This window comes from Anser anser (genome assembly GCF_964211835.1).
Source record: "Anser anser genome assembly, chromosome: 7".
In the NCBI taxonomy this organism is placed as follows: Eukaryota; Metazoa; Chordata; class Aves; order Anseriformes; family Anatidae; genus Anser; species Anser anser.
Window position 1 is genome coordinate 11,131,455 of NC_139727.1, and position 21,926 is coordinate 11,153,380.

The 21,926-nt window shown below is 40.0% G+C and overlaps 1 protein-coding gene and 1 long non-coding RNA gene across 8 annotated transcripts in view; one reads left to right on the forward strand and one right to left on the reverse strand.

The window, feature by feature from the left end:
• Positions 1-21,926, forward strand: part of LOC310902967 — a 65,924-nt gene that overhangs the window by 25,860 nt on the left and 18,138 nt on the right. The gene's annotated exons all lie outside the window — the stretch shown is intronic.
• The window catches only part of OPN4 (opsin 4), a 54,241-nt gene that overhangs the window by 25,697 nt on the left and 6,618 nt on the right, over positions 1-21,926 (reverse strand). For 2 of the 5 annotated variants that reach the window (XM_083845391.1, XM_083845393.1), the window contains exons 1-4: positions 11,925-12,738; positions 4,343-4,485; positions 2,246-2,379; positions 271-474 (exon numbers count right to left, since the gene is read on the reverse strand). In XM_083845391.1, coding sequence (XP_083701517.1) covers positions 271-474; positions 2,246-2,379; positions 4,343-4,485; positions 11,925-12,068 — 625 coding nt within the window. In that variant the 5' untranslated portion in view covers positions 12,069-12,738. Of the gene's footprint in view, positions 1-270; positions 475-2,245; positions 2,380-4,342; positions 4,486-11,924; positions 12,739-21,926 lie in introns of those variants that run through there. The other 3 variants (XM_083845392.1, XM_083845390.1, XM_083845394.1) reach the window with 2 other exon arrangements.

Below are 21,926 nucleotides of genomic sequence, written 5' to 3' on the forward strand. Positions count from 1 at the left end.
TGACCTTTATTTTATCTCCTGCTCTTTGTACAATAAATAATGAGCTCAAGGAGAAGTGCCAGTGTCATATAATTTGCTCATATGCTCTGGGTGTTTTTTCTTCTGATTGAGATCTTCAGTTTCAATATGCGTTTTATCAGTTTTTCTCAAATTGATTTGTTGATGCCTAATATGCAAGCCATTGATTCACCCCCTCCTATACCTGTAACAGACCAATATTTATTTAATCCAGTGATATGAGGGAAAAAACTTGTATTCCATTTCACTTACTCCATCCAAAGAAGGGTGGGAGGCTCCAAGCCAAAGAGTACAGCCAGACTCCTACCAGGATTATTAGGGCCTTCTTCTTTGACATCACTCGAACAGAAGCCAGAGGTTTTGTGATGACAAAGTATCTGTCCAAGGCAATCACCATCAAAGTGATCATAGATGTAATGCCAAAAAGAGCTCCGCAGAAGGCATACAGCTCACAGCCTTTCAATGAAGATGACAGAAGTAGCATTGAAATTAATCTACCCATGCTAATTAATTTCTGGGAGGTTCAAGTCTGTGTTTCCTATGAGCTAATGTCTTCTGGAATTCATAAAGCAATGGAACTTCAGTTTCACAGCAGTTGTAATACTATTTCAAAGCTAGTGTTTATCTTGCTAATTGTATTATCCATGGAGATAAACTTCAAAGATTTTGTTTGCTTCGATTGCTGGAGACAGCAATACCTAATCTATTTTCACTCATTGACTTACGATATTCCTACTGGGAACCTTTCAGCAGTCCCATGTCTTGTGTAACTCTACTTTTACTGCAGCTCCTGTAGAAACAGCTAGTTTGTTCAACAGTGTGTTCTGGTGACTTTGGTATCATGGAGTCATTGACATCTCAAAGTCAGTGTAACTGGAGTAAATATTCAGACTATGAATATATTCATGAGTGATTTGAACTATTCAAACAACTTCACAATTAGAAGCCGGGGTTGTGGTTTTTTTTTTTTTTATTTCTTAACATGTGCAATTTAACACTTCATGGAAGTGTTTTTTGTTTTTTTTTTAAAAACCATCAGAGATAGCAACACCATGTCTCATATTCCTCTCTGTCAATACCTATTAAAGAGGCAAAGACTTGTCTTCCTGATACTGTAGTTATAGAGGAAGAATGAAAGCACATTCCTTAAACAGGCTTTTTTATGCATTATTGATTGTGGGCTCCGTAGGACTGATTTGTGCACCTGTTATACCAAAGGTGAAAATCCCACTATTGAAGTCTGCAGCAGATTTGCTGTTGACTTCGGTTGTGCATGTTTCAGCTGGGGTTTAAGACTCTATTGCAGGTGCATCGCCTTCTACCTGCCGGATCAGAGGTTCTGGAAGGTCAGAGTTAAGAGAAGAATGATTCAGCAAAGACTGAAGGCTGTGCGTTATGATTGCTATACAGTCTAAATGGTAAGAAAGGTAGTGGATAAAAATCAACAAGAAAGAGCAGTTTTGAATATTTGATAGACCTTATTAATTTTATTTTTGTTTTTTTGTAAGAGGCAGCTGACAGAATCTGTACCATCTCTCCCCTTGTGGTTGAATCCCTTAATATCATCTTTCCTTTTATATTCACTATTTAGACTGTAAACTGGTTTGTACAGGAATCAGAGTTGATATTTTTCTTAAGTACCATTGCAGCTTTTCGCGCAGTCTAGTCAACTGTTCTCATGCAACCACGACCAGATATTTTCTGTAAATCACACATTAACAATGACTCCCTCAAGAACATTTTCTTACAGGAAATGTTCAGTTAGCATTTTTGATGTGAAAACTTGCTTTTGCTAAGCTTTCCAGTGCAAGTCCCTGAGCAGCTTATCTAGAACGGCTGTTACGCTGGTGTGTATTGAGTTGGTGGTTCTTTGTCACAGGACTCTGCCAGTAACTACTTGAGGAGATGATTGGGGAAGAATGCTGGCAAGGAAGCTGCCCCTGTATCTTACGCTGCCAGTGTCTCCTTCGTATCTCATGTGTGTAATTTTCCTGGAAGTGTTCAAGGCCAGGCTGGATGGGGCTTTGGGCAACCTGGTCTGGTGGGAGGTGTCCCTGCCCATGGCAAGGGGTTGGAACTGGATGAGCTTTAAGGTCCCTTCCAACCCAAACCATTCTGTGATCCTATGAATTGCAAGTGTACCCCAGGGAATTGTAAGTAAGTTAACTGGCAGTATGGTGAGAACATACTTTGTGATTTTTTATAATTAATAAATAAATATACAAACCTTTCTCACCAAAAATCCAGCGTTTGTGGAGACTGTTGGTGAAAAAAACTGGAGATTGCGTAATGGACATAAGGAAGTCACTGACAGCTAGATTGACGATGAATATGTTGGCTGGCTTCTGAAGGGTCCTACTCCTACAAAGAAGAGATCAGAAGGAATGTTGCTAAACACTACTGCAGTGTTAATTACGTTGTTATTCTTTCCTGTGAGCCTTCACAGCTTCACTAACATCAAGGCACGCTACAGAGCAAGCTAGAGGAGAGTGCTTCTCATTTCCCCTGTGAGAGAACGTAAGCAAGTCTCAGTTTTTACACCCTTAAACTCCTGTGCATGTTAGAGGGTTGTTTTGATAACCAGCTCAGTGATGGGGATAAAGCACGTTGGTCTTTAAATACTCTGACCCAGTGCACTGCATGTCCATGATTAACAGGAAATTAAAGCTGATGTACTCTATGGATTTGCTGGATCTGGGTCGTGCTGAGCTGCGGGAAGGGAGTGCATATCTCCCTGATACTGATCTTATAAGCAGTGACTTCCAAATACAGGGATTAGGCAAACTCACTAGGTACCACATCAAGCATTATGTTTTACATCAATTCTGCTCTGTGACACGCATTTCGCTTGCCCAGACACTGATTTTGAAGAGGGCTGTAGCTAGCCTAGAGCATATCTGACCTGCGTATGCTATTCATAATATTATAGTACAATGCCTTAAAGGGTACACATAAAAGCTCAACTGAGAGCACCTCCATTAGGGGTTCATTGTAACTTTTTTTAGCTCCTTTTTCAAACTTTTGGTCTTACATAGAAACGAAAACTGTCAGAATAAATGATAGGTTCTTTGCACTGCTCCACAACCAATCAGTAGGGCTGCTGTCCCCTAACTGTTGGTTTGGGAACAAGGAGATATTAACAGGTGCTTTGGGGCCACTCGTTTTTATTCAGTAATCTGCAAAGTTGCTGAATATATTTCTGTTTCAGACAGCTGGCTCAGTTTTGCAATTTCTTGAGACTGCTTTGTAGGCATCCAGTGTGTTCTCCGAACTTCTGATAAACTCGTTACTTTGCTATCAGTGTCCTTTTTTGTCTTTATAGCATCTTCCAATGAAGACAAGCTGTGTCCTCCACTGGAACCACAACTGCCATGGTTGGACTTCCTGTATGGGACCAGGCAAAGAGCTACGCTAGGTCACTTCATCCTTGTCTCACATATCTGGTCTGTGTGCCAGCATCTTATCTGTTCTTAAGGCCATGTCATTCACACTGAAGTGTTGGTATCTACTCTGAATGCACACACTGAAACAGAAAATGTGAGATTGCCTGGGAAAACTTGCTGCCATTTTACCTTTTTAACCTATCATTTACTACACCAGATAAATACAGGCTCAAGACCCAAATTAGTTTGCTCTGTATTCCAGTGATTCAAGTTAACACCATCAAATTGTCATATATTTGTTATTGTTTAGGTTTACGGTAGTGCGTAAAGATCAAACATAAAGCAGGAGCTCACTGGCTTGACATCATTCCAATGCTCTGTCACACAGTGCTGAGTGTGACAAAGCAGAAGCAGGGTGAATAAATAGGAATGGTGAAGATACCATTGTTGTCAGAGATCAAATATCTTTCAGATACAAAAGCTTGGATGTGGCTTTGTTGAAAGGAAATAAGCCAAGTGTTAGAAAAAGTAAAAATGAGAGACATTGCCAGTAAGGAGTAGGGAACAGAGTAACTGAGAAGTAAGCAGCAGGATGAAGGAAACATCTAAAATAGTGAAGATACGTGAGAGAGGCAGGTACAAAACATCCCATCAGTGCACTACAGGAACTGTTCAGCCAGTAGCAAAAAAATTCACTGAAAGTTTTCTGCTCTGGCTGCATTTTTATCACTTGGTATATCGGGGTGATTGTTTGCCATTTTGCTACCAGACCACGGTTATTGGGAATTCAGAGGGGAATGGCAGGTTGCCATTTTGTTTCCTAGAGCAGTGTCTCAGTGCATTTACAATGGCAGTATGTCTGCACTGCATGCAGAGTGCAGTCCTGGTGCTGTTAAAGTTAATCCATTTCAGTATTTAAAAAAAAATCTAAACCAAAATACCTGCAGAAAACATAGATGACCAGGAAATTACCCAGAGTTCCTGTGATCCCCACAATAAGAATGACTGCTCCAATTGTGTAATGGGCATGGTCTGGGACATCCACTGTAGGAAAGGCACCAGGAACACCTTTCGCTGTCATCTTCTATGGAGTAAAGAAGTCATAGGTATATGGTCAGATTTTACTGAATAAACTGACACGTGCTTCTGTAGAAGGGGAAACAGTCAAGAATGTGAAAAGCCAGCAAGCAAAAAAGTCAGAATAAGCTAATTGATTTCAAATTACATTTACAGTTGATCATCTTCAGGGGCTATGTATGCTATCAGCAGCACAAAGGTCAAACATTGTTTTATGTGTTTACAGTTGATTTAGACTTATGGTGAAGAAAAGCAAGCTATTCTCTCCCAAAAGAAAGAGAAGGATATGGAGGAGAAAAAGAGAGACAGGAAGGGACCATTTGTATTGCATCTGACATTAAGTAACGCAGTGCTTAACAAGTAAATTGTCTGCAGTTTTCATTTAGTGAAAGTTTCTGTACCTGTGAAGTGTGATTTCTGTTGTCCTCTAACATCACTGTCTTAGAATTCTCTAATGAAGTAGAAATTACCTTCTATTGATAAACATGCATTTAATCCTTTAGCAGCATGGCTATTTCATTTCTCCCACTGAATAACTACCCTGAAGACTTAGTTACCAAAAGCCTGGCAGCACTGAACAACAGTCTTTTGGAAAGTAAATTAAGGATTAGAAAAACTAAACCACAGAAACTTTATAGCATGTGTCTTGTTTGCATACCTGCCTATTTTCACTCTGGACTGAGAGAAGTTATTTTGCTCCCTGTGAAGTTTGTGATAAAGCACATGATGAAAACGTGTTTTCCCTACTGATAACCCATGGCAAAATTCACTAGGCAAGTCTGAAGACTGCAGCATTTTAAATAATAGTTTAAAACATTTTCTTAGTGTCAGGAGCCACACAGAGTGTTTAGACCAAGTGACCCCAGCTAAGTAATGAAGTAAACAATAAGTCTGCAGCCAGGAAGCAGGATGACCTAACAGAAATTGAAGAGGACAGCCAAACTGTCACTGTTCTGCTGCCTTTTTGATATAAGGTCAGGCAAGGAGATTTAAACACTCACCTCTGTGCATGTGCTACTGTCCTAAACATGCCTTGGCATCAGCTCTGACCAGCTAACGTAGTCATGATAAATACCAAGCCCTGTACTCATTCATCCGCACAGACGTATCCTGTCTCTTCTTCATAGCCAGGTTTTTCTCGTCAGGGGTGGCACTCACTCGGGAATGGCATGCCGTGACCACTGCTCATAATTCAAGTCTGCAAGCTGCAGCCATGGCATTCCTCAGCTACTGGGCTACAAGAATCATGCCAGGGTTGAGAAAAGCCCAGGAGGTATCTTGAATAGTATATATCTTGCCTCCTGTAAATATTATAAGTCTGGCTGTGGCCTAGGATCCAGGGCAAGGGAATTGCTTGTATCAAAGTTTTTGCCTGTACCAAGTGTAAATAATGCTTTGAGGCTGGATATGTTCTTTCCCATCACAGGTAATGGTACAGCTATCATATGCTGTCCTTTTTTTCCCAGGAAAGGAAAGTTGCTGTTTGGAAAGGAGGAAAGCACGTAGAGGTATGTAGGTATGGAGTTCTCACATTTTTTCTACGGCTGCGTCAACCACTGGCATTCACAGTTAGAGCGGAACTCGTGATTGCCTTTGACAACACCCCAGTTATCAAAGGACAAGAGTATTTCCAGACAATAGGGGCAGACATTAGCTCTGAATAGATCTCTGAGATTGTATTCAAGTTACCAGAGACAGTTTGCATTTAAAACCAATGTGCCAATAGCAAGAGTCAAACCCCAGGAGTGTCTGAAATTGTACAGGAGATTGTCTCTGCTTGTGTGCTGAGGATCTGCCTGCAGCAATCCTCAACAGGAAGAGTGTACTCCCTGGGTTTCTTCATTAGCAGGGATGAGATGCTGGACAAATAGTCTCATCTCAGAGAGTGAAAACGTAGCTCTGGCTGTTGTTATAATTGGAGCAAGATGTTATTATTGCATTAAGGCAGATATGCTAACTGAATGACAGTAGCATGATGTTTATTGCTCAGGTTCCTTCAGCAAGTGTAAGTTGGCTTCACATCATAAACACCAGTGGGCATCTTGCCCATGTAGAAATTGCTACACTTAACGCACTGTCAGTAAAATAACACAAAATCCCATACGAATAGCAAGTGGGAGAGTCTGAGATAAAACTTAAATAAATGGGATCAGGTCTTCTTTGGTTTGGGCTTATTATTTTTCCCCTTACCTTTATGGCTAAAACATTTTTTAAACTGCTGCTCTGCAGAGAGTTAATCATGATTATTAATGGAATGGAGATTTCTGATGTTTTCCCCCGTAGCTATCCATTTAATCAGAACTGGATCAAGGTAACAGAAATGAAGCAATTAAAGGAGCTTGTTTTGGCTACAAAGAACAGATTTAAAATGGCTTTGATTTAAATGAAATTTGTGGGGGACTAAGGACAAGGAAAAATTTGAAAGATAAATATAAATACACAGAGAAATATCAATAGAGGAAAAGGTTATTTAAGGGACAGCAGAAGACTTCCAGACTTCTTACTCAGGGATGAAACAAGTTCAGAATGAATAAAAATGTCAAGTGTGAAAAAAAATAGGAATAAAATTTATAATGGAGGAGTGATAAGACATAAAAAATACTAAATAGATGGGGAAAGAAGAGGTCTGGCAAAGAGAAATAAATTCACATTTTAGTGTGGACTTCCTGGAGGCCTGTTATTTTCACCACAGGATCCAATAATGTCTGTTCTCCAAGAAATACATTTGATAATTTAAAAAAAAAAAGTCATTTCAATCTTTTTATTGGAAATACTGGTCTGATTCAAAATGTCTTTAAGTCAGAGAAAGGTGCTAACCAACCCAAAAGGCATTAGATCAGGCTTTACCACTTCAGATTCATCCCTGAGTTGCATGCATACAACTTCCTCGCTAGGAGATGAAAACACATGCCTGTCTCAAGATCATCTTACAAGGAGAAAAGATAGCGCATGAGAAAATCAGGACAGCAGGATAATTGAGAAATCAGACAATTCCCAAAGCTTTTCTCTATTCATTTTCTCCAGCAGATAAGCTTTGTTTAGACTCTATCTTCTATTGTCACCCCCCAGTATTAGGACTTGGGTGGCATGAGAGAAAAAAATCCCACTGTTGCAATCCCCACCATAGCAATTGTCCTTTGTGAATGCTCAGCCTGAGCAAACTATTTCAATTGCATTGTTAACACAGAACATCATTGCTCTGCATGTTCTTCTGTTCAGCCTTCTTTCTATATACACTTCATAATGAAGTTAAAAAAAATCAACAGGCAAAACCAGCACTTCATTATTTCTCTCCCAAGTAACATGACGAAACAGCTTGTTTTATGTAACATGATTCAAAACATCACCAAATGAGCGAAGAAGCAGAACTGTAAACCAAGAGGTTGGACATCTTCCTGTGGGTGAACAATGCTCTACAACTTCCCTGGGACAACAAATAAAGGCACTTGCATCTGAGGCCCTGGACCACTGGGTGCCAGTATACCCACAGGGTTACTGTGCTGTGGGTAGTTTAGATGCGTATTAATTCTGTGGGAAACAGTTCACTGGGAAGCGTCAACTTCCTGACAGTCAATGTAAGTATTGCACATTTCTCAAATAAGCAAACAGAATGGTTGCTTGAGAAGCTGTGGAGGACATCGAGGTAGTAACTGAAATGTAACGTGATCTCTTCACTGCAAGTACTGAGGGTCAGTTTGAGAACGTATCTTCTAGCCAAGGATGGCATTTTAGCCATCCTTAAAAGCAGGCTTTATAATATTGCTTGGGTGTGTATGAAAACTGGCCTTTTGCTAGAACTGTAAAATAATTTATAGGTATAATAGGCAAGCCATTTATTATTTACACTGTGGTTTTGCAGAATCAGATGGATAATTAGGGTTTGTTAAGGAAGCTGGGAAGTGGTCGCTGATTCATTCCGGCAGAAGTGGCAGAACACCAGTCTGCCTTTAGCTAGGACTGGGTGTCTAGCAGAGCTGCAAAACGTGCTTAATGAACAGTGATGTGGGAATTCCTTTTCCACCACAGAGTCTTAGCAGTTGGTCCATACCCTAAAACAGGGTTATTGTCCCTTCAGAAGGATAATCTTAATGGAGGATATTTTTATCCTTCATATATAGGTGTAATCCTTTTCTAAATCCTACTCTGTCATTGCCTTAAGAGTCAGTGGCAACAAGTTATGAAGACTGCTCCACATCAGTGTATTTTCTTCCAGCAGGTTTAAGTGTGTTCTTGGAGAAGCGCTAGAAAAAGAGGGAAACAACTACATTTAACACAGTCTGCCTTCTTAAAACGTTCATTGTTATCCCTAAAGAAATGCTTGTCTGCTACCTATAACAAAACAGCTAAAGCAGAACTGGCCATATTTTCAGCTATCATTCACTATCATTGACTGAGTCTTAGAAGCATGAGCTGCTTTTAGGGAGTTTGGAGAAAAGGAAGCGTTTGACAGTTGGTGAAATCTGTTTAAATCCTTGCTGTTCTGGCCTTGTCCATGTAAGCTGCAGCACGACGTGGAACCTCTTTATTTTTACTGCCTGCTGCCAAAGCTGATTGCAGAATCCTTCCTGGAAGGCCAACAAGAGGAGATACCCTACTTCTTCGGGAAAAGAGCAGCGCACAGGCCCTTCTGCTAAGGCCTGGTGCAAGCAGAGAAGGGGTAAACATCAACCAGTTGCAGAGAGCATCAGTGTGCAACAGAACTCGTATTTTGATGTGTAATTTGCTAAGACCCTGCAAGAGGCTTGTCTGAAGAATGTTGTAAGGATAAAGGAATTCTGCAGTTAAGGACAAAGCCCCAGACTCCTTAGTGTTTTGCCTAGGTTAAAATAAAATCTAGACCAGGAATATTTGATGCCTTCATCTATTCTATCTTGGGAATGTGTTCATTATACACATTTTTCTAAAAAGGAGGTTTTCTAAGTAGCTATTTTAAAATTGTTAAGAAAGCAAACAGCAATACCAGCTCACCTCTGAGTAAGTTCTAGTAGAAGACATAACATGGTTGAGAGTCCTAGTGACCCCTCACTTCCATGGCATGAGAAAAATATTTTTGTCTAAGTGAAAAAAGGACATTATGCAAAGAATACGGTGTAACTACTACTGGTAAAAAAAATGTTCAGAGTAAGAAAAAAAAACACGTTGTTTAATTGCTCTTCTGAGAGACATTGATTACTGGAATCCGACTAAAGCTAGGAGTGATGATGGTAGAAGCAAGGCCACAGATGTAAATATTTGTACTGAATATAAATCACATTTGATGTAGCCCATTCCTCATATTCTTCCTATTGCAAGAGTGTAAAGTAAGGTTTAGTTTGTAGGAAAACAAGAAATCCACATAGGATAGAATTCGAACATATTTGGTTCTGATTGATTGATTAATTGATTTATTTCTCTGACATTGTTTCAGAAGTTGGGAACAGAAAAGACTAAGACAGGGACATTTTTCAGCTAGTCCTGCCTGAACACCAGATGGATTATACCTAACAAGACAAGGAAAGGGAAATGGGGACTAGTATGTTGTTGTTCTGAGGCATTCATCTAGCTTTCAAACTGTAGTCACTGGTTTTGCAGAATGACTGTTTTAATGGAATAGAGCCCAGTTCCTAAACATGGCAAGTTTGGCAGTCCGACTTTGACTTTGGCAATGTATTGGGTCTCTTTGATCTTAATTTTCCTACAAACATTGGTAATGAAGTTGCTTATTTGTAAGTGTGGCTTATAATATCAATAGTAGCGTTAAGCCTTTTACATTATAACAAATCATATAGCTTGGAAAAATTATCAGAACTGAACTACTGTCATTTCCTAGAGTTTCTAGGTGCAGTTTTAGTTCTGCCTACCTACCAGAGTCTTCCAACAACTGACAGTACTTATTTGTCTTCACAGTTCCTTACTCTGATTTCTGAGCTTGCCTCTATTGGCACTTTTTCTGTGATGACAGGCAGCACAAAGAGGAGTGTAATCAATTCCACCTCAATTATGGTTTCAGCAGGGTGACGCCAACTGCTAAGCCCTCATTCCAGTAGGCAGCAGGGCTTTCCATGGATGATGTTTGTCCCGTTGAGCAATTTGGATGGCAGATTTTGTATCCTGTCTTCCGGATTTAATCTCAGCCACAAGCAGCACACATTAGTTTAGGAGAGTTTCAGGACTGAAAGCAATCTTGATATCAAATTAAAATGTAAAAGTTTGAAAATACTTGACGTAGGGAGAAGAAATGGACAGATAATTTCCTCTTTCAGCAGAATAAGGACAAAAATAATTTTGAACTTTCCAGTGTGAATTACTCTGTCCCCAGAATCCTTTTCCATTTTGCCATGTGCTCTCCAGTCCCACATCTCCCTCCCTGCTATGTTCTGCTATCCTCTTTCATTATGTTATCCATCTAATTTAGTTCATAAGTGCCTTGCCTCAGGATACTTCTCTGTTTATTTTCATGTAATACACTGTGCATTTCCAGGTTTTGTTAAAAAAATAAACAAAGAGGCTGCATTATTACTCTGTAAATAATAAAATATTTACTGCTGCTTCATTATAAATTAGGATCAAAATGTAACACCTGGTCCAACATGCTTTATGCATAAAAACTTCAGGAGTGTTTGAAACTTTCACATTTTTTTTAAGTAGTCACTGGGTTATGTGGCTCATTTCAAAATACCTGAGGTGACCACATCAATGTTTTAAGTTGAATTTCAGATTTCAAAAACTCCAAAAACCAGCGTGGGTCTTTTTTTATTATTTTCTTTTTAGCAGTCTTTTGTATGAACAGCAGCCAAATAAAACTTTGCAGGTCTAATAGTATATAGAGATACATAGCCAAGAAGAGATTTCTGAACCCTTTCGGTTTGGTTTGTGGGGTGTAATGAAGAATATTTTTAGAAAGCCCAAAGAGACTCCATCCTGAAGTGTCATTACCACAGATTGCACCATCACACTTTAAAGGATTTTTTCTGTTAGCATTTAACAACTGAGAAAGAGCTTTGGTAGAACTTACCTGGAAAACCTTTCTGAAAAGCTTTCTTGAGTAACTGCAAGTAACAACTCCTCAACATTTACATAAACGCTTTCTTACATTTACAGACTATTACAGAAATGATGGGGATTTCCATTTTGAATAATACCACAAGCGAGCATTGTGTTTGAACTGCTGAACAACTGTTTAACTTACAAAAACATGCTCTTTTTATAGTTTACAACATATTCAGTGTACTTTGCCTCCCTGTCTTCTGCCCATGTAAAACTGCCAAAAACCAGTGTTTCTACAGTCCTTTCTGCAGTAGATAAAAACAGAAATAAAAAGGTTTTTAAGTTTCCATTATGTTGTTCACTATTGCATTACAACATTAAATATGCACGTGTACCTTAAATGTCCATTTACAGTTCTATAAATGCCAGCTTCGCCAGCAGAACTACCTGCTACAGCTTTTAGTGACAGAAAGCACTTACTGTTGGGGCTCTAAGAGGCAGGTCCATCAGTGTGTAGGCAATCGCTTCCGAGTCATTCCATGCGTTAAGGGACTCCACAGTTTTGGTGCCGTTGGGGTCCTCAGAGGGACAAGAGATCCCCCTTTGAATGGGCTGACTATTCATGTGAACAAAATCTAAGCAGTAGCAAAGAAAGCAAAGCTCTCCCCTGACTTTAAGTCAGCCAATTTATCTTTTTTGTGTGTGTGTGTGTGTGTGTGTGTGTAAAGCAGATTGTCAAATTCTCCGTCTGGAATACTGTGAGAGCTAGTGCAGAGTTTCTCACTAAAGCTTCAGATTGCTTTGCTCCATCTTCAGCTTAGCAAAGGGCAGCAGCAGCAGATTCCATTTAAATACAGGAGCTGCAGGGTCTGCACATGCCCAGTTTGGTGCTTGTTACATCCAGATTCCGGCTTCACTTTAATGACAGTATAAAAGTGATGCTCGCTTAAAACTATTGTTTTGTTTTGTTTTTGTCTTTAACAAAGTTATGTCTGAATTGCAATGCTATGTCCACAGTATCACTGTATGAAGAGAAAGATGGTTAAGGGTTGACTTTGCTAACTCTCTAAAATATTAGACTTTACTGCTCATTGTCAGTGTATTGGTGAATTAGTTTTTTGTACTCAATGATTAAAGAAAATGTATGTGTACAGTTCTGCTGAAATTGTCTGAACTCAAATAGATTCTGATATTTAACAAAGTGCTTGTGTGCACTTCTGTCTTGTAGAATTTAGGTCATGGTTATTTGTTGGTCCACTTCTAAAAATAAACAGGAGAAAACAGGGATAAAACCCACTGACATCATCCTTTTCTGCTCTTCAGTTTAAAAAAACACCAAACACACACGCAAATGCCTTAGGCAGAGAACAGCAAAAAACCATTTGTTTCAAGAGTTGTCTGCTTTCTTTTTTGGTCTTGTTTAGTTGGGTCATACATGAGCAGATTCTCATTCACACAAATCTGCCTTTACATTGGTTGCACTGTAGGGGCCAGCTGAAGGCCCATTATAATGGTAAAGTGCAGTTTAATTGCAATAAGGTATTTGGTACAGAGTGTGGAAAAGCTGTTCTAGCACATACTGCAGCCTGAGTATGAGTATGACAGGGTTCAGGCCTTCCAGCCAGCATCAGAATGACCCTACTGCAAGGTACGAGCTTCATTGCAGTTGGTAATGAAAACAGATGGTGTGAACTGTTTCTGGAAAAGCTTTGTGAGAAGTTTGTGATTGTAGCAGGGGAACTGTGTTCACTCCACTCTGCACAGACTCTACTTCTCATGTACCCTTCCTTAAATTCACACCTGCACTACCTGACCTTAAATTGAGGGAAAAGGGTTTGCATTTCTTTGTATGAACGGGAGGCGTGTCAGTACCATGGATGTATGTGACCTGTGCCTCCATATCAAAAACACTCACCTATAGTGCTGCAGATTCCCTTTCATTGCCAGTCATTTAAGTAAGGTAGCATTTATCTTGTATCACCAGGCCACTGAGCAATAACCAGATGAGAGACTTCTTACATTCTACAGGCTGTCAAACTGTGAGACTTTAAAAATAATTATTAGCAGACCGGTTGTGAGAGGCAGAGAGATTTCATCGAATAATCCCTGCCCTGCAGAGTTAGGTAGGCACACCCAAACTTGGTTTAAACTAGCTGTGGCTTGAGGCAGAGTTGCACTCAGAGATGGCTAATCGCCTGACAATTTTTACTTTTGTTGACTGAGATTCATTCTATAGTCATTGTCTATGGTATGCTCTTCCCCTCTTATCCACATCTAGCATCATACACATAAATATCAGAGTTGGATGTGGTGTTAATGGTATGAACTTCAAAAGAAGTTGTCATGAACTCAGAATCCATCACTGTGTTTTCTTAAATATGTGGTTTGGCTGCTACAGCAAGCATATAGCATACTGTAGGTATAAGGCTGCAAATTATGTTTGACATCTTGATGGACAGGACCATTTTGGAATATAATCTTGCATTTTACTACTATAAAGGTAGGAGATGACAGAAAGTCACAGTATGAAATTGGCAAGAACTTGTACTGTCTTCCACTAAGGCATATGAAGGGAGTACAGCAGAAAATACATTTAATGATTGAAGTGGAGAGAAAGGAAGGAATGTGAGATCTCCCATTTGTGTGAACTTCATATTCAAAGAAGTTGTATACAGTTACATCCTGCTCTTACCAAATTTATATAACAATGTTCAATACATAAAATCTTCAGGGACAGGCATAAATACTAGATCATAGATGTTTGACTCTGTTGGGTTTTTTTTGTTGTTTTTTTTTTTTGCTCAAATCCTCTTAGTTTTCTCCTTTATATCGCAGTTTTGGGCAATGCCAACATTCAGTCTGTTTACATACAGCTTGTACATTACATTTTCCTTTTCACTGGGTCACAGATTACATTTTTCTTCCTTCCTATTCCCTCTTCATGACAAATCAATGCACTGAAAATGTTTCATTCGCAGTTAGCCTGGAAACATCCATCTCTTTGGATGGCATCCTAGAGGAGCCCATAATATGTTTGGCAGAGTAATCAAGTCATAAAGTAAATCTGGTGCTTTTAAAAGTAAATCAGACATTATAGAAACTGTCTTCTTGCTTCATTAGATTTAGCTGTGTTGTACATGTCCTTCCAGGCAAATCAATTTGATTAGTTCATTAGCTGCTGAGAATGTATTATGACAAAATATGCAGTACAAAGGAAAGGAAGTTTCCACCAGAAAGAAGTGGATGCTAGTCCAAAGTGGGCTATTGATTTGGTGTCCTTCCTTAGCCTCCGGGGACTGCTTTTGAGAATGCTAAGCAGTAGCAAGCTGGGTGAAATCGTTTTTGAAAATTATTCCCTAACACTAAGATTTTTGTTCAGTGGAAATGTCCTCATATGGTTACAGCTTTCTGATCCTGTGTTGTAGCTAATTGCTAGAAGCAATTCAGGTGACCTATTTCGTATGTGATGCCTCGGCTTCCTTTGAAGAAGAGGAATCATGTCCTAGAGCTGCACAAGGTGTGAAGCATGAGAAATCTCATTCTCTGTACATAGTGTTTGGGAAGTAAGGCAAAGATACATACTAAATAATTCACAAAATGTTTTCTTTTGGATTTTCATCTGTTTATATGCAGTATTAAGCCAGAGAGAACAATTCAAAATAATTTACTGAGCAATAATTGTTTTTCTTTATAGGTAAGGCTATTTCACTTCAGTCATCAGACTTACAGACTTACGGATCTGGAGGGAACTTTGCCCTCTGTCTTTCCTGTTTACTCTTGACCAAAAACTTAAATCTGTTGTATCCCTGCAAAGCGTAATGGAGAAAATGTATCAGTTAATGACCCCTGGTACTTTCTAAAGCCTCTCTGCCCATCTTAAATTTTTCAAACACTTCCTCCACAGTCTTGTGTGTGAAACACAGCAGAAGTCCATTTGGCTTACGGCCCAGATCTGAATTGCCATTCAGAGTCAGTTCTGGAGAAAATAAAACCTGCCAGAATTCCTCTCTCTGAATTCTGTCATGTTGAGGTATGGTGAGAACATCCTTCCCAGTTTTAAAGCCCTGACTTTCAACTGCACCTCTTGCTACTGATAATTAACTCTTGTTCATAGCTTTTTATAAAACACAGACATAAACAGCACAAAGACTGGGGACTCTGGGGTCCTACCATGAAACTGAGAAAACTGCCTAGCAGAACGAAGGAAAGATAATCCGTGGGTAAAGCTTAATTAAAGTCAGATGAGCACAGGATTTCTTTCACAATCAGTGAAAGGGAACAGTTCCTTCTCCTTGGCTGGGAGCTCTGTGTGGAATTAGGTTTTGGCTTGTCTGCAGGAACACAGAGTGGACTGAAAGAAAGGGGAACCTGATGCTTAGAAGATAAACAGGTTGCTATTTGGAAGGGCTGGGAGAGTTGGAAGAAAAGGGCTATGGTCAGCCAGGCATGAACGTCCCTGAGATATATTTACACAAATTCACCTGGGCTTCCTTAAACTCTCCTCATCCAAAGCCAGGATGAAGAAACAGGAACAGACCACTCAGTAAGGGGCAAAGTAAACTCTTACTCTTCTTTGAATACAGATACAGTTCTGGAATTTGAGTTACCACAAACTAGGAATGCAGAGAGCATGAAGTTGGGTGTTTACAAGGCTTTCTAGTAAGTTAGGTCATTTTTCCCAAGTTATAATGGGGAGAATGAGAGTGATAACCCTGGTAAAACATTCTGGGGATAACAAGGCTAACCTCAATTTCATTTCACTAGTGAAAAATGTAGATGTTTTTGTTAGAGGAGCATCAAATTCTTCTTGCTTTGTGGGACTGACAGTCTTCATTTCTTTATGTCTTCATTTCTTTATGTCTTCATTTCTTCAGTCTTCAGTCTTTTTATCAGTCAGATTTCTTCAGTCTTTTCACCACTTCAGTCTTCATTTCTTCTTGCTCAACTTCAAAAAACAAAACAACACCAGCAAACAGCTGCTTTCTAATGTACCAAGTACAATTTTTTATCCTTGATTAAAAGGCCCACCTCATCCTCCTCAGCAGCTGGCTATGAGGTTTAAATATGCTCTGCATGCCCTCCAAACATGCTACCTCCTCCTGTAAGTGATGGGATAGAGGAAGGCATTATTCATTTGTCACTTGAGAACCTACCCACTTTCAGTATCAGCTTTTCAAAAGGCACTGCCACACTATAAGAGTCTGAGTTCATCACAGCCTTCCTTCTACAATCCCTCCTTTACAGGATTTGTTAGCCCTAGGTATCTGCTGTACTAATAAATGTCAGTAACACCTGAAAACATGCTTCTCAGAAACATTTTCAGAGGCCTGCTTTTGTACCAGTGCCTGCAACAAACCTATTTGCTTAAATAGGTGGGTGAAAATGTGTTGTTCGTTTTACACAGATATCCATTTTCTACTCTCTGTATTCTTTTTGTCTTTTAACACCTAAGATTTATCAGGTGGAAATTCTCCCCCTTCCTAACTGTTCCCAGACAGCATGCTGCCATTTTGGCATCCCAAATAACAAAGCAGGGAGGGGGGTGTCTTCTGTGTGCATCTCCTTTTGTGCTGTATTAATCGCAGAAATTAAATTTAGTTGTTCATGCCTGAAGTAACTTGGCAAGGGAGGCTGAGGCAAGAACACTTTGTAAATAAAATTGTTAAATTGAGTACAAAGTTTTGTATGGCCCTTTATGGGAGCATGCTGTTGGGACTCCCCAAAACTCAATAGACAAAATAGAAAACAGTAAATCAAATCAATAAAGTTTCTGCTCAGCTGTAGAAGTGAATAATTCACCTCATAGGTAGTTCTGATTTTACAGGGTAGCCAAGATCTGTGGTGAACAGCAAGAACAGGGACCATGGAGCAGTTCAGCCCCACAGCAGCAGAGTGAGAATCTGAGGTGAACTGAGTACAGATGGGCCAGACAGGAGAAACAGTTTAGAAGAGTCCATTCAAGCACAATGTTTTTCTAAGACTTACAAAAAAAAACAAAAAAAGTCTCTTCCCTCTTCCCCAGAGATAAAAAGATTATGTCAGTCTTCTCTGCAATGGTACCAACTTAGGTCTGTGACATGGCATTAGACTGCCATGCTATGGCAGGACACCCTCCAGCCTCTCCTCTGCCTTAGTTTCCCTGGTAGTATTCCCAGTTTACTTTACTGGTTTATGGATTCAAGGTCAGGTAGCTTGAAAAGGCCAACCCACCCCTGTCCCTCTGGTCTTTTCTCACAGAGTAAAAGAGCCTGAAGACGTAGTCACACACAGCACTCTCCAGCACAGCCAAGTCCAATCTGCAGTGCCCCCAGAACAGCTCATTAACTTGCTCCCTGGGCTGAGCTTTCAGGTTCAGCCTTCCCTGTCTGCTATGGCTCAACCTCTGCACAAAGCCTACCGTCTCCGGGGAACTCTGGTTAGCCAAGCTCGTCTCAGATAGTTTCAGTTGGTAGCTTCCCTAATTCCAGTTCCCAAATAAGAGTTCCCACCTTTCAGCCCTTCTCACATGTGACATGATAAAAAGCAAATTGTACTGGTGCAGTTTAGTGCCTACTGTAGTCAGTGGAAAAATGGTATTTTAAAAATTATAAAATGTTGAATTGGTAGCACTTGTTCTTTTTTTTTTTTTTAATCTTTTCTGCATGTGCAGCAGTTACTTCTGAAATGCAATGAAGTCGGTGACTAGAGCCTATCATGGCAGGATGTGCGGGGGGGAGCTGCACAAGTGTCTTGATGGGTAAGATACAGGACAAAAATGGAGACAGCCAACTCTCTGATGGAAAGACTAAGTGAAGAGGAACAATGAGAAGCAATTTGTACCTACACACAGCAATCAAAGTGAAAACCCTGGGGTTTGAGAAATAATAGCTCAAGATAACCAGAAAGTAAAAAAATGTGGTCTCATCTGATATTAAAGAATTATCATCTTTATCCACAAATAATAGGACTATTGTTTTCAAACTATCCACAGAGAATACATATACTGCCCTAATGGCTATGCAGCTATTTTTCCTGGCACGTACTGTCTTGTCTGACAACATCCCTGTGCAAGAAATCCTGTCCTTTCTAGAAGTATCATCGGTGATACTGTTAGAAGAAGAAAAAAAAAAAAAAAAAAGAACAAGACAAGATTGTCAATCCACTCGTGGGAGAAAATTATGTTATTGCACTAATAAGCAGGCGGCTTTATCACTGACTGCAGCTTAAGTCTCAGCAGCTCATAGCTATTGCAGGTGTCCTTGCTTTGCTGTTCTATCTTGCGCTGTGCCCAGTGCTTACAGGAATCTGGACAGGATGAGTAGGAAGAAACAAACCACTCAGTAAAATCACCAAAATTTCAAAATCTTCTGTTTGAATTGTTTCTAAAGACAGCTTGAAAGAGTGAGTGCAGGTGAAAAACACCAGCGGATGTTTTAGCTGAATCTGTCATAGATTTCAGTGACGAGTGCCCTGCCAGAGACAAAATGGCCAGTGGCAGCTGAAGCAGGAGGTGGCTCAGACTACAGCAGTGGGCAGGATTTGGGCAGGATTCTGTCAGGACTGTTAAGGACAGAGATGTTCTGAGGCATTTCTCCCTGCTGCAACTTGAAACCTCTCACACGGAGTCCAAAATCAAACAGACGTAATGCTTAAGCTAGAAGAGAATCTACTGCAGCTCTGTAATCAGAGTGTCTCTGTGTACAGAGGTGTAAAGCCATATATTTCTTTATAAACTGCTCTGCTAAGGCTGTCATCCAGCCTGTCATCACCGTGGACTTCGATTCCCCAAGTGTTCATGTGAGGCCTGTACAGAAACAGAGCTGCTTCTTTGTCTAGCTCTCTGCAGTAAGGACTGTATTAGTACTTACTCTGCTAAATGCCTCATCTGGATCCTCACTGACTTCTGTTTCAGTTGCTATGACATCCTTTCTCTCTGACCTTGATTAATGGAATGTAACAGGCAATTATCACAAGGATGCAGACAGGATGCAAGTGTGTTGGTGTGGCTGTGCAAGCAGTTAACACCGTGGCTACGTCCCACCCAGTCTGAGCCCTTTTCAGCTGGATCCTGTCCTCTCCCAGATCATCGCTTTGACTGCTATTGCTGGGCATCATCTTAGCTCCCCCTTTTCTATTAAATCATATATATATGATTCACGTCCAAGGGCCTTGATGGGATGTCTGTCTCCAGCTTACCTGTCATCTTTCAGAGAGTGCTGGCTTTCCAGCTCTCATACCCTGTCAGCCAGTGATGCTCATTTCCATCGTTCACTTAACACAGCTTCCAACATGCATGATTTACTTGTCTTCATGCAGTTCCTCATGCTGGTGGCAGTGGCAACAAAAGACATTGACGCTAGCTAGGCTGCAGGCACACGGAGCCTGCTGGCTGTATTGTCCATGCTGACCTACATTGTCTTTTTCTTACCTGCCAGTATGCCTTCGCTTCTCTCCATATACTTTGATAATAAGTTCTCTGGAGCAGAGACTTTTCACTTGGTGCTGGTATAATGCTCTGACTTGGCTAACGTTTCTAGGCATGAGAGTAATGCAAACAATAAAATGGTGGACATCTGTTCTCTGGTAACATCATAAGTTTCCTCATATATACTTTACTTATTTTTTTGCTGATGAAGTAGTAGTTCAGTATGGCCACAATACAAAGTCAACTGAAGCTCAGGGTTTTCTTTTGATATGTGTGTAGATTTTTTTTTTGAAGATTGTTTACGAGGTTTAAAAGGAATACAGAAAACCTTCTATTTTGAATCAACAAATATCTAAAAAACAAACCTATATGAGCTAAAATGATGGGAAACACTAGCACTTATCCTCAGAAAGCCAAACTTATTTTTCACTTCGCTCTAATTTTGTAGTTACGCCTGCTTTGTACAAAACTGGCGTTCCTGTCCATGACTTGCAGATGATGCTTCAAATCATGAAATCATAGTTGGGTAGTAATTTTACAGCACAGCAGACAAATGTAGACAAACATGCCATCTTTATTAAACTTACACATTTTTCACTGAAAGTGTATATGAAATTCACGTGTGATCAGGAAGACTTTGTACTGTATTCTTTCTGCTCTTTCTAGATGGCTACCAGTTTGCTTGAAACAGCAAGCCACACTAAAACCATGCATCTTTAAATACACAGTGAGTTTCTGGGCCTGATTACCCAAAGCAGTTGAGCTATTTCACACACTACCATACCACTTCCTTCTTGTGCCAACTGATATTTCAGAATGTCAACAGCAGGAAATGACTGACATCTCCCTGTCTAATGAAAACCTGGATCCCATGATGAAAGACATCACATTTAGATGAGCCTTATCTCACTTATGAGTGAATGATTGAGCATCTTCTTTTCCTGGTAAGAAAACGAACGTTTTCACTTTCTCTGCAGTTTCAGTAGTGGGACTTAAGACTGCAGAACACATCGATAAAGAATGAACACTGAGAGACATTTCTTCCTGATTACAGAAACATTTTGTTGTTTTTTAATCTTTTTTTTGCAGCATTTAGTAACGAAGGGTAGTTTTCTCAGAGCAAAATTCTCGTCATCTTCTTTGCTCCCCCCAAAAAACATTACTCAGTCAGAAAGTTAAGACCCTGCCCTTCTTGGATAAAGACTTTTTTTATTAAATAAACGCGTTGTTGCTGCCTCATACACAAGAAGCAAAGGTGCTACATTTTATCATTGTTTATTTGTAGTAACCAATTGTCAGGGGGAAGAAGTAATGAGAAATACAGTCGCGTCTCGCTTACACATTCAACTGAAAATGGAAAGTTCAAAAAACCCTAGCCATGCAATCAGTACAAACTATTGATTGCTATTGCATTCCTGACTATGAACATACTTAATCTATTTGGTATTTTGTTTTCAAATTCATTGACTTGTGGTGGAGTTACTTTCATGCATTTCTTTTCAAGTGAGAAAGAACTGTTTATTTTACATTTCACAAGGAAACATCCTTGTGCAGCAATCATAACTAGTTACTGTCATCAGACAGCTGCAATGGTTTTGATGTGCTCTGGTGTCTTGCAGACAGCAAGTCAACAATGATCACGTTGGCTACTCTGTAAAAGGAATAGAAAAATAATCTCAGAGCACCATTCTGAAGTTATATACCAAAGAAATTCAAACCTATTTTCTGAGCATAAACATTTCACACACAAGTCCTAACAGATACACTATGCCTTGACTTCACAGTTCACCAAAACAGATATTCCACAGAAGGTGTGGAAAGTTTCTGGGTCATTTTGCCCTTACAGAATTAAGCTGTTTTGCACTTCCATTGTGGATGAACTCCTCAGGTAACGTAGATCAACCCAGGGATGGCAGCCAGGATCAGCCGAGACTCTTGGCTATCTGGCAATCCCATGACCTCAGGGCAGGTCTGAAGTAAAACTGTGGAAAAAAAAAGCTGCAAGTCAGGGGCAGTGAGAGTACACAGGGCCAGACCAGTGAGTTCCAGAGCCAGGCACAAGCAGAGTTGTGCCAGAA